At 48.2% G+C, this 12119-nt stretch overlaps 1 protein-coding gene across 2 annotated transcripts in view; it reads right to left on the bottom strand.

The window, feature by feature from the left end:
• The window catches only part of VCL (vinculin), a 105755-nt gene extending 96269 nt beyond the window's left edge, over positions 1-9486 (bottom strand). The window contains exon 1 of one of the 2 annotated variants that reach the window (XM_019555557.1): positions 9153-9486. In XM_019555557.1, coding sequence (XP_019411102.1) covers positions 9153-9320 — 168 coding nt within the window. In that variant the 5' untranslated portion in view covers positions 9321-9486. The remainder of the gene's footprint in view (positions 1-9152) is intronic. The other variant, XM_019555556.1, reaches the window with a different exon arrangement.
• Positions 9487-12119: the final 2633 nt, after the last annotated feature.

Genomic DNA, 12119 nt, shown 5'->3' with positions numbered 1-12119 from the left:
ACAGAACACCCCTTTGTGTGTCTGTCACTTTAAGGGCTGGAGCAGGGGGCCAGTTTGAAGAACTCTGCTATAAGAGATCAGAGCAGTTTGTGCTCAGCTGCCTGGGGAGTAACATCACCCAGGGGAGCTTCTGCTCCAGGAATATCTTGGAGGTAAGGGTAAGGCTATGGGGAAGGAAGGGGCTCATTGGTCCTGGGCACGACCTAAAACTGCACCCTGCTGGGACAGGGAAGCCTGGTGGGCCTGCCTGTGGTGGGGCAGGACAACCTAAATACCAGGACTGAGAACCTACCTGGTGTAAGGTGGGTCAGAGTGCCTAACCCTTGCCCTCACCTTTGGGTGGCTTATTAGGAGAGTTGCAAGGGCCAGGTAAACTTAGGAGAAGCACCCGATGCCCATGGGGTGCTGGACCCTGGAGGAGTGCCAGGCATGCTCAAAGAGGAGTGAGCACCTGACCCTAAGGGGGTGTGTGCCCGTCTGGTCTCAAGTATCTGCTCACATGCCACCCTGCCATGTGCACCTGGTGTTAGGCGCTGCATGGGCTTCTGTCACCCCTGGAGGGGTCCTCAATAACCCTGGGGAAAGCCTGAAAAGTCACCTGCCACAACTTTAATTGAACCTTCAGTAGCGAGTTCCCCTGTTAAGGACTCTCCCAGGTTGGCCACACCACTTGACGAGAATTCGTGGGGCTCTGCCTTCCCTACACCCCTTCCATATGTCAGCCTCCAAGACGAGCCACTTGGGCTTGGTGCAGCTTGCTCTCTGGTCCCCTCAATCCCTGCTCTTCACATCACCTGGGCTACAATTGGCTCCTTCCTGTCACTGTACTGTATGGGGAACCGGGTTTGCTTGGGCTCCTAGTGTTTTTTCAGTGGCCAGCCAGCTGCTTGTCATGGTTCCAAGGCTGCTCTAGTTCTTGGAGCATTGCCCATGTTCCAATGTTCCAGCCCCTCCGCCTCAGGACCCTTCTGTGCCATCTCCCGCCAAAAGAAGAGAGGAAAAAGGCAAGAGAAGAACAAAAAAGGAATCCAGTCACTAAAAAAAAAGGCTGAGGTGGGTAGGTTAGCAACTCTTCCTCCCTTGCAGCCCCAGTGCCTGAGGCTTTGCTCTGGTTCCTCTCCCCTGTCGAGGATCTCTCTTGCTCCCCAGTAGCCTGATCTGATCCCCCACCGCACACCAGTGCTGGCTGCGCTTGGCATGGAAAGCACTTTCCCCGTCAGCCATTTCCACTGCTCTCCTGGTACTGGCTTTTATTCTGGCCAAGCAGCATGCTGTGATAACATAATCTGCTCATGCCAGCTCCAGCCAGAAATAAGCGTGGTTCATGAACCATGAAGGTGTTTCCTCCCGGCACAGCTTGTCCTGCACTCAGTGGCCTAAAACTGGTATGGTTGCGCAGGTTTCGGGGCTTTTCTTGTAGGGGCGGGTCACCCCCATCCCCAGTCCCACCATGGGGAGTATTTCCTGTCCCCCAATGACTGTTGCCTTGGGACAGGGTATAAGACCTTGGGCCCTGAGAGTGGTGGGGCAGAGTTGTGGGGCCAGTTAAGCTCAGGGAGAAGTGGCTGAGTCCCAAGGGGGTGGAAGACCCCATGCCCCAGTGTAAGGGGTAGAGCTGTGGCCCAAGAGGGGCCCGTAGTGGTCTGATGAGGGGCCAGGGGCAAAGTAGGCCTATAGTTAAGTAACTGCTCAGTTCCTTTTGGGTGAAGGTCACGGGAGAGGCCCAAAAAACTGTGCCAGGACTGACCAAGGGGTGGAGAGAAAAGCCTGAGGATCTCCTTGAGTAGGGCAGAATAAATGTGGCCTGGATAGGCAGTATGCAAGAGACCGGATGAGCGCCAGTGGAGTGCAAGAGGCCCCGGGGGGGCGGGGGGGATCTGTGGCCCCAAAGAGGCAGTATTGTAAAGATCCAACCATGTGCCCAGTTTGGCATGGCTTGAGCTGAAGTATCATCACAATTTAACATCAGGGAGGGATGGGATACACAGAGGTGGTAGGAGTGCGTACTTAGCACCCATGTCATTTGGGTGCACGGAAGGGCAGCCTCCCGCTTACTTTAACATCACAATCATTTATCAACACAGCGTGGCAGATGAACAAAGCAGGAGGTTTAACCAGAGACAAGGGTGGGGCCATACTATTACCAGGCCTGGAAGGTGCCTTTGTCACAATACCAAAGTCGAGCTAGAAGGGGAAAAAACCTATAATCCACATGTAGCATCTTGATTCACATTTCATACTTGGAATTCTGCGACTAAGACATTCTGAACAGTCTTCTTAAAATCTAGCTCCTCATAGTGCACTTGATGTAACATTCTTTAAAAGAATCATGTGTCTAAAGTTTAATAGCATTTATGAATTTTAAAAACACTAAGTTTTGGGGGAGTTGGGTTTTTTTTGACAAAGTATTGGGTAATATACATGCAAGACTCTTTGGTAAATCTGGTATCTTTTATTAGACTAACTAAAATAGTTGGAAAAATTCTTTTTTGCAAGTTGTCAGGTACAAACATTTAGGGTATTATCAAACAACATCAAATATTAAAGAAACCTCAAGTCTTCTCTTCCCTTACTAGCAACTCACCTCAAACATCATATGAACATAACAACCACTCTCCTACACCCTACAGTGACTCAGTTATAAACAAAGCTTAGACCTCCTCCACAAGTCGAAGTTTACAAATATATTTTAAAAGAAATTTCCTGTAATCTTGTTTGAACTAAGATTAACAGGTTCTTTGTAATATGGGTAGTATATCACAAACTGTCAGCATTTAAAATTGCTTAATCCAGCCAGCCACGTTATCAGTTGTTGAGATAATATTCCATCTCAATGCTTAAAAGCAAGGTTGGAAACAATCACTAATGGGGACTGGGGAGTTAAGGACAGTTGCAAGTCAAAAATACAAAACAAAAGATTCCTTTCAGAGAAGGCAGCAAAGACGAGTAATAATGAAGCCACAAAACATCATCAGCAGAACAAAAGATTCTTCTATTCAGATGGATTGATTTATTTCCTCTTTAAAAATCGCTCCTAACTCATGAAAGCAAGACACCAATTACATACTGATGTATGGCTGCATTACCGCAAGACTGCTTTCTCTTCCTGACTATCCATCTAAAAGTCTCATCAAGTAAAATTATAAACTTACTTGATCAGAACAAATGTCCACTATTTACAAAGAAGGTCTGAAATTCCTCTGAATCATGAAAAAAAATTGCAGATACACCGAAGTAAAACAGATGTTTTGTCCCCTTTCTGAATAGAATAGTCTCAAGAACAGATGGCCTTGCCTCTAAAGTTATTTTTTTATCACTTGACATCAATTGTTCCATCATATATATCTTCTCAAATACGAGATATAAAAAAAATACAAAAATGGGAAAGGTCTTCATCTTATTAGCTAATTAGGACTCCTTCAACGCTCTAAGTTACTTGTCATTTGGTTATAACTTTCAGAACACAACAGAGTCCAGATGGGCTGGCATAAGACTTTATTCCTTTTAACCTTTTAAAGCAAATAAGATTCTCCACCTTCTATAAACAAACAAGAATACTAAGCAATGCTGAGCTAGAAGATTGCATGAGTCCCTTCCTTACAGACCTAGCTATTGGAATACACCCATATTAGGATATTCTCAGTTCTCATTTTTGAACAAAAGTCTCAAGGCCTTATCTTAACAAAAACAACCTTTGAATTATCTGATTACAGTTCCCACGATTCCGTTCCCTAAGCTGCTCCCTCAGGTTTCCCCTTTGTGTATTAGTGGTAATTAACAAATAAATTATACAGTATGGGGGGAAAAAAAAGAAAGAGAAAGAGATTGTTTTGCACCCCCCCCCATTCATAACGGGTAGTTGCTAGTTTATTTTATATGAATAGTATGTGTATATAGACACACACACACAACCACACCTACATCTTTCCCTCTCCCTCAATTAGTGACTCAGCTTAGAAACTTTTTATTCACCGCTCTTAGGTTAAACTTTACCCAATCTAGATGTGATCAGTTAAAATTTCAAACTTTCCTTTGCAAAGCAATTAGTTAAGTAAGTATACCTGACCTTTATTCCCTGCATACTGGGCTTACCCTTAAGTTTAAAACTTTCAGTTGGGGTGCGCCGATAAAGACTTTTTTGGGCTGACGCCGATGGCCAATTTTTAACTAGCCATATTGGCCGATACCAATCCAATTGCCGCTATGCAGCCCAGCAGCTTGGAGAGCAGCATCCAGTTGGTAAGTCTGTTGTGGGAGAAGCAGCAAGGAGGGAGAGAAGAGGCATGGGGATGGGACAGATTGAGGCCCCCATGGTGAGGGAGAGAGTGGGGCTAGCGCTGGGGCAGGGGCTGCACAGCCGGGGTGTGCCAGGGCAGGGCACGGGACAGAGCCACAGCTGATCCGGGGAGTGTGTGGGGGGAGTGGCGGCTCCCACCGCTATAGGCACCCTGGAAGGGCATGGGGGGCATGTACTCCCTGAATGTGTGCACATGGTGAGGGCAGGCTACTGCTACAGGCTGGGACCAGGGGCGGCACTGGGCTCTTCCCAGCAAGGGGGACTGTGCCGGGGCTGCATCCAGGGCAGGTGGCAGCAACGTTGCTACAGGGGGGGCTACAGTGAATTTTTAGGTGGCTGCAGCCCCCCAGTAACCCGCTTCCAGGTGCTGCCACCACCTGCCCCAAGCACAGCCCAGCCCAGCCCAGCCCAGCCTAGCCCAGCCACCCTGCCAGGAAGAGCCTGGCACTACCCCTGGCCCCAGCCCGCCCCCACTCCAGACACAAATCTGGGGGCACATGCCCCCCATGCAATCCCAGGGTGCATGTAGCAGCAGAAGCCGCCTCCCCCCCACACTTCCTGGACAAGCCACTTGTGGTTCCGCCCCACACCTGCCCCAGCTGTGCAGCGCCTACTCCTGCCTCAGCATCAGCACCAGTTGGCTCCCTCCCTCACTGCTGGAGCCTCGGTCTGCCACCATCCATGCTCCTTCCCTCCCCCACACCCCTTCCTTCCACAGCTGGCTTACCAGCTGGACACTGCTCTCCACGCTGCAAGGCTGCGCTCCTGGATGCCTGCATGCTGTGCTTCGGCTGCGTACATGCACGCAGCATTTATCAGTAACATTAATCGAGCACACTGGCCAAAAAAAACCCCAATTGCCAGTAATGTCAATTTACCTTTTACTGGTGCTGATACAATATGGGACCAATGTATCAGTGCAACTCTACTTTCAATTTTATCATTTAAGTTCTCCAATTGCAAAGAAAATGCTATGAATGTCAACTACCTGCAGCACTGTAGATTGAAGCAAACAAACAGATGACAAATAAAGGGGTTTATCCTGCCTCAGATTTAGCATACCTGATATGAAATGACGCATTTCCATTACTGTCTCAGTTTCCCCCATGAAAGTACTATGCTCATATTTTTTCTCCAAAAATTATGCAGGAGCTTTGAGCACTGCACTGATGCACAACTTAAGTGTTCCAGCAAGTAACTTCTTGGATGTTTTGTCAAAGTTTGGCTTTGGGGATACGTTTTGCATGTTGTTCCAGGCCTGACATCTGCTAACAAAATACAGCACTGAAAAAGTAAACCTCGGTTCATTCACATTCCAGGGGACACAGACAATATCAAATGTTGGACATTTAACATGAAATAAGATGCCTTATTGGGGGCAGTTGTTTCATTTTACATATATAAATTTAGATCAGGAATTTGACCTCCTGGTGTTTGGTGTTAGTTTCACAATAACGTCTTATAATATCCCACCAGGGATCAGTCCCCACTGTTGATTGAGTTGCCTGTGACTCTTACACTATCAAATCACTAGAGATTCTGAACTTACAAAGCTTTCAATAATTGAAATATAATCCATCTTCCCAGTCAGTAAAACAAAACACCCTCCCCTACCATCTTCTCCACCCCACAAAGATCAGAAGTCCAATTAAGCAGGAACTCCATTTGAATCCTCCAGCAGGAAAAGGAACAGTAGACAGAGGCTTTATATGGGGTGATTTATGAACCATGGAAGATATTCATGTAAGAATACTTGTCTGCTGCACTGTGGTTACAATGCACAATATGGACTGTGTCTTGGGTAGTGCAACAAACACAACCTAGTAGTCAAGAAACTATGTAAGACTGCTCTTTGGCATAGGGACAGAAGAACTAAACCATCAGGGCTTCCCAAACTAATGCATTTTCAAAAACACTGTACAAATTGTGTGCTTTACTCAAATTTTTCAATCACTTCAGCAACAGTAGCTGTGACAGCCACATGAATTTTAAGCACAATGGCTTCTAGACTTGCTCTAACTGAGTCTAGGGAAGAGGACTCAAAATCCTGCTGTTGCTGGAGTTTTACCGGTGAAGTATAATGAAGCCCAGAGCTAGTCAAGGAAAAAACAAACAATCAAACCTATGATTACAGTGCTAGCAACTGCTGACAACCTGTGTATACAAGCATTCCCACTTTCAGAAAATGAAGAATACAGGCAGACTGCTGACCTCTACACTTAGAAGTTATACAAAAAAAAACAACATCAGGAATTGATAGAACTATTTTTCTATATTCATTCCCTAGTGTAGACAGGGTTCAGTGGAACACAGAGATAAGGCAACTCTTTTGAGGAATATCTCTGACTAGTACTGCCATTTCAGTTTATTCAGTCTTTTTCCAAGCATGCCAAAGATGGTCAAACGGAAAGAACAATACTTGTAAAACCACATTTCGCTAGCGGATACATATTTTTAAATAAAGGCTGAATGTATTCCAAAGCCATAGCCCAAAATTAAAGATTTGGCATTAATAGGCTAGGAGACTTGTTTTCCTTACTTTATCCAGGTAAAGCTCTTTCCACAGATGACTGCATTGCCAGACAATGTAAAATTAGCTCAGGGTTAAAACAAGCTTCAGATGTAAATTTCTCTATGAAAGGAAAATCTGAGTTTAACTGCATCATATATTCTGTGTTCCCTTCCTTAGACTTATATAACCAATTCCTTCACTCACAATGCTAATATAATAAAAGCCTTAGTGTGTGTGTGTGTGTGTGTGTGTCTGTCTGTCTGTCTGTCTGTCTGTCCCTAACGCTTCATTCGTACTCTGATTGGCTGCCAAGGCAACCAATCACAATGCTGACTGACACAATCAGAATGCTCTGCACAGACAGACACACGGCGGAGCGCCGCCATGAGGGCAGGGAACTGAGGAGCCAGAGTGGGGGCAAAGCCAGTGGCACTGGCCTCTTCCCCTCCCCCAGCCCTGTTCCTCAGATGCAGACAGAGTTGATGGAGCAAGACTGAGGGGCAGGAGCGGGTGGCAAAGCCACACCCTTCCCCAGCCTTGGTCCTTGGAGCCGGTGATGGCGCACGGTGCTGGAGGTACAGCACTGGCCTCACCCCCCAACTCTGGCCTCATTGCTGCATCCAAGGGGTACCCTCTCCCCCTCCCATGGGAAGACTGGAGCAGGGGATGTGGCGGGTGCGGTAGCCCATGGGGCTGGGGGCAGAGTGGTGGCACTGCGGGGCACTGGGTAGCAGTGCTCCACCCCCACCTGCCCCCCCAACCCCACCATTCATGATGGGCAATTTCCTAGTGAACCAACGAGGAGACATGGGTTACTCTGCAACTAGGTGTCATTAGAAAAAGCTTAGCCAAGAGCAGAAGTATTCCAGACAGTACATCACCAGCATAAAAATAAAAGAATCTTGGGCACAACCAAACCCAGCTGCCCAGCAATAACAGGGTTTGCAAAACATCGAAGTTAGAGAAGGCTGGTCAATACCACTATAATAAATACTGCATGAGGAGTATAATTCAAATAAGTCTCACATCCTTAATAGTAGCCTTCCTGCCATGTTTTCCACTATATCCCCTACCTCTATGATGTCAGCCATTAGGTCAATGCTGTATTTACCATGATTATAATCGCAAATGCTAAATCATGCTATGTAGCCTACAATATTAACTTAGATATAGCATACAGAATGAATGTAAATTACTATGTGCTAACCAAGTTAACATTTCCAGGTGGCATTTCTCTATTACAAAGGCTAGCTAGGACCATGTAAAACTAGCATAAAAATCAGTCTCAGTGGAAGAACAACAAACCAATACTTAGAAAATGAGATCTTACAAGATTAATGATGAAAAACAAGCAATTTGTGGGTTATAGGAGTAAATCATTTTTTCTACAAATGAAGCTAGAGCTGCATGAAGGAAAGATGCATGAGATCTTTTAGACAGTTGTGGAGATAGGAGGTATACAGCAGCCCAGTGCTTTACAAGGCATAATGAGCAAGTTTATTCCCCACCAATAGTTTTTCTTTGGATAGTTTCGTACCACTGTTCTAACTTCAATTCAAATGATTAAAAGGTTTGTACATGTACTGACAACTGAGATATTTCTAAATCTGAAAAGCTCTGGTGCTACAAAGGTAACACTGAAAAAAAGTCAAGCAATTCCAATTGCCTCTCAATTATCCTTAGGCACATTTAGCATTTTGGCAAGTGGTAACTCATTCTTAAAAAACACAATCCCGGCTTGTTGCTCTGAAACAGTCCCGACTCAACCGCCACCCCACTCCATTCACAGTTCTAACAGCACAACTTTCTCCACCGAAAATAAAGCTCAAAAGCATTCATGATTTACACAGGGTTGGGGGGGGGGTGTTGTTTGTTTGGTTTTCAAACAGTTTCCCATGAAGGAGTTATAGAGAGACACACAAGTAGAGGCAACAAAGACTTTATGGAGGAAAAAAAGATGCCTCATCATGTCAATGAAACAGCGATGCTCAAGCTTTTTGCCCAGCTGGCCAGGCAGGCAGCCACCCAACTCCGGGTGATGGTCCCGATCTGGTGCGGGGTGCGTGCAGTGGGCACCATCCAAACACAGGCGGGTGCGGGCCGCCCAGCCCCACCCGAGGACGTGGGCTTCCTGTGGCCCTGCTGCGGGGAGGAAAGAGGGCTTCAAGCAGCCCTAACTCAGTCCCGCAGAGGGGAGAAGGCTTGGCTCCAGCCCCGGCACGGCACGGCCGGGAGGTTGGCCGAGGGGAGCAGACGGGAGGGCAAGGGTCGCTACCAGCGCCAGGCTCAGACACTGTCACAGGAGGGAAGTTTGCGGGCTGCGGGACGCCCGTCCGCACTCACCCGGACCAGGTTGCTGACGGCGGCCTGCACAGCGGCCACTGGGGCAGTGAGGTCTGGGATGGCCTTGCCGTCCACCTCGCCCTCCTCGTGCATGATGACGAGGTGCGAGATCTGCTGCGCCACGGGCTCCAGGATGCTCTCAATGGTGCGGGTATGGAAGACGGGCATGGCGGCGTCGGGCGGGGGGGCCGGAGCCCCAACTCCTCGCGAACTCCCGGCGAAGTGCTCGCCGCGCGCGGGGACCCAGCTGCGGTGCCGGCGCGGAGGCCTGTGGCGGGACTCGAACTTGCGGCCCCGGACAGGTCCCGGCAGCACCAACACAGTTCCGCTCCGCTCCACTCCGCTCCGCAGCCAGGCGGCAGCTTTCCCCCGGCGCAACCTACCCCTCCTCACGCCTCTCGGCTTCTCCCGCCCCCTCGGCGCTCTCGCCCAATAGCGGAACCCTCCTGTCGCGCCCAATGGCACGGCGCCGCGTCCATCAGCATTCCAAGCCGACGCACCTCACCTCCCAGTTTTTCCCGACCAAGTTTGGTTGCGCTGACCGCGGTTTCCCAGAGCCGGGTGACGTCAGACATTCTGGTGTCCATAAAAGGAGAGGCCGCGAGCGAGCGATGAGACAGTGGTTGCTGGGGGCTGGGGTGTGGCTCCCTCCGCCCGCTGCCGCCACCCCCCCGTTCCACGGAGCGAGCCAGGAGCCGGTGCTTACAGCCCAGAGACTTTGTGCGGTCCCGTCCTGTCCCGAGCGCCCGGTTGTTTTTCTGCAGCCCGAAGCCGAGTGCGAGAAGAGCTGGCGGGCCGGGCGCCCCCGCCTCTCGCAGCCCGGCTGCCCTGAGATCCTTTCACAGGGCTGCAGTGAGAAGCCCGGAGGTTTCCCATAGAAATCCGGAGTGGTGGCCTCTGAGCTGTTTGCAGCCGAAGAATCGCTCCGTCACTTTCTGCCCTCAGGAAAAGAGCGAGAGCTAAGAGCCGGCATCTTCCGACAACTTTCCCCAGTCGAGGCAGGGGGGCTCCTGTCTAAAAAGATGAGCCCTTGAGCCAACTACACGGGAGCTGCAGGCCCCTCACAGCATCTGAGGAAGCAAGCCCACTGACTCCTAAAGCGTGTGCTGGGCATCTCTGATTTAGTTGGCCTGTAAGGCAGAGGTACTGTGTCCTGTGCCCAGTGGCCCTGGTTGTTCTCAGAGGGAGCTCTCACCTGAAATGCATAAAATCTTGCACATGTCCATCATCTTAACATCCCAGGAAAAATAAGTTGCCTTCCCCTTGCCATAAAGTGCCGATCGACCCTGCCTTCTACAAAACCATAGGCAGGCTTTGTGTCCAATATGCTTAGTCCAGTCTGTAGAGCCATGGAAGGCTGCACTGAAACAGAATAATGTCTTGGCAATGCATCTCCTCTGTAAGCCAACAGCAAGGGTTGGAGTTGGTTGGGTTTTTTGGGTTGTTGGTTTCTTTTGGGGTTTTTTTTTTGGGGGGGGGGCATTATTTACAGATTATGGTGTGTAACTGGGTGGGATTCTTGGAGCTGCAATTTGGGTCCCAGCCTAGCTCTTGGTCAGAACACAGCTGCTTTATCTTAAAAAATGCAACTAACATTATTTATGCCTTCTACCACATGTGAACTGAAGTGCCTAAATATAGCCTCTTGTGTAGTCTCCTTAGCTTTAGCTATTGGACACCCGAAAGAGAAACTGGGTTTTTCATTGTACATACAAAAAAATTAAAAGTTAAATGGAGCGAAAAGTAAAATAGATTTCTAAAACTGTTGCAGATTAATAGTCGTGTAATGTGAGGTAGTGATATGGCTATGGAAATTTACTTGATTAGACAACTGGGGAAAAACATGAACTCCAACCAGTGAGCATACAAAATTCCTACTTCCTTCTGATAATGATAGTGTAAGAGTGATATTGTAGCTGTGATGGTCCAGAAAGTATGCAAGAGGCAAGGATTTCTTACGGTGATAGCTCTTATTAGACCAACTATAGTTTAGGAAAAGGCAGGCAAACTTGTGAATGTCTTGCATTCAGAAACCTGTCTAACTTTATCCCAACACCATAGTTGGTCTGATAAAAGATATCACCCTAAGAAATCATTGCCTTTCCTATAACAATGCATAGAAAACAAGACTCAGTGGCTATCCAGTTTTATGAATAAAATACCACCAAATCTGGTTCTCAGTAGCATACAGATCCATTCCATTCACTGAATTCTGACTAAATGTATAAGTATCTATGCAGCCAATCCACATTCCTCAAAAGGTCAGCACAGTGCTCTCCCACTTCACGTTAAAGCACTGTGATTTATGAGGGTGGGGTGTGGAGGCATCCAAGTGCCATTCTGAGCCCTAATAAAACTAGTATGTGATTTCCCATATATAGTCCCACATTCTTCACCCCATCTTCCCACTTAGGCTTTTCCTGCTATGTTGGAACTACTCACAGTTCTAAAGAAAAGCACACATGTAAATGTTTGCAGGAATATAATCTTGTATTCCCCCCTCATTACTATGTACACACAATAACATTTGGAAAAATGTTAACTTTTTATGTATTTCTGTGTATCTGCATAGACTATGCCTTTGTGACTCAATGGTATAAGGCTAGTTCTGTAGTGTTACCATGTTTCCAGTTTCAAAACAGAGGCCACCTGTTGGAGAAGCGGCTGGGAATATGATGGGGGGAGCTGTGATATGCCCTTGCCCTGCCCATGCCCCTCACTCCCAAGCAATAGCCCCAGCCCTGCTGATACTCCTCACTCTCAACTTGCAGCCTCCTGGCACTGCCTGTGCCCCACCCTCCCAACCCACTGTCTCCTGCCTCCCTGGTGCCCCTCACTCCCAAGCCACAGCCCTGTCCCCCCCATCCCTGCAGTGTCTCCCAGCCACCCTGCCCCTGCAGCACAGGGACTGACCCCTGTCCCGCTGAAGGGACAGGTACCTTCCCCGCCTTCAGCCCTAGAGCCCAG

This window comes from Crocodylus porosus, unplaced genomic scaffold (genome assembly GCF_001723895.1).
Source record: "Crocodylus porosus isolate Cpor-Errol unplaced genomic scaffold, CroPor_comp1, whole genome shotgun sequence".
In the NCBI taxonomy this organism is placed as follows: Eukaryota; Metazoa; Chordata; order Crocodylia; family Crocodylidae; genus Crocodylus; species Crocodylus porosus.
This window is presented reverse-complemented; position numbering and strand designations above follow the sequence as displayed.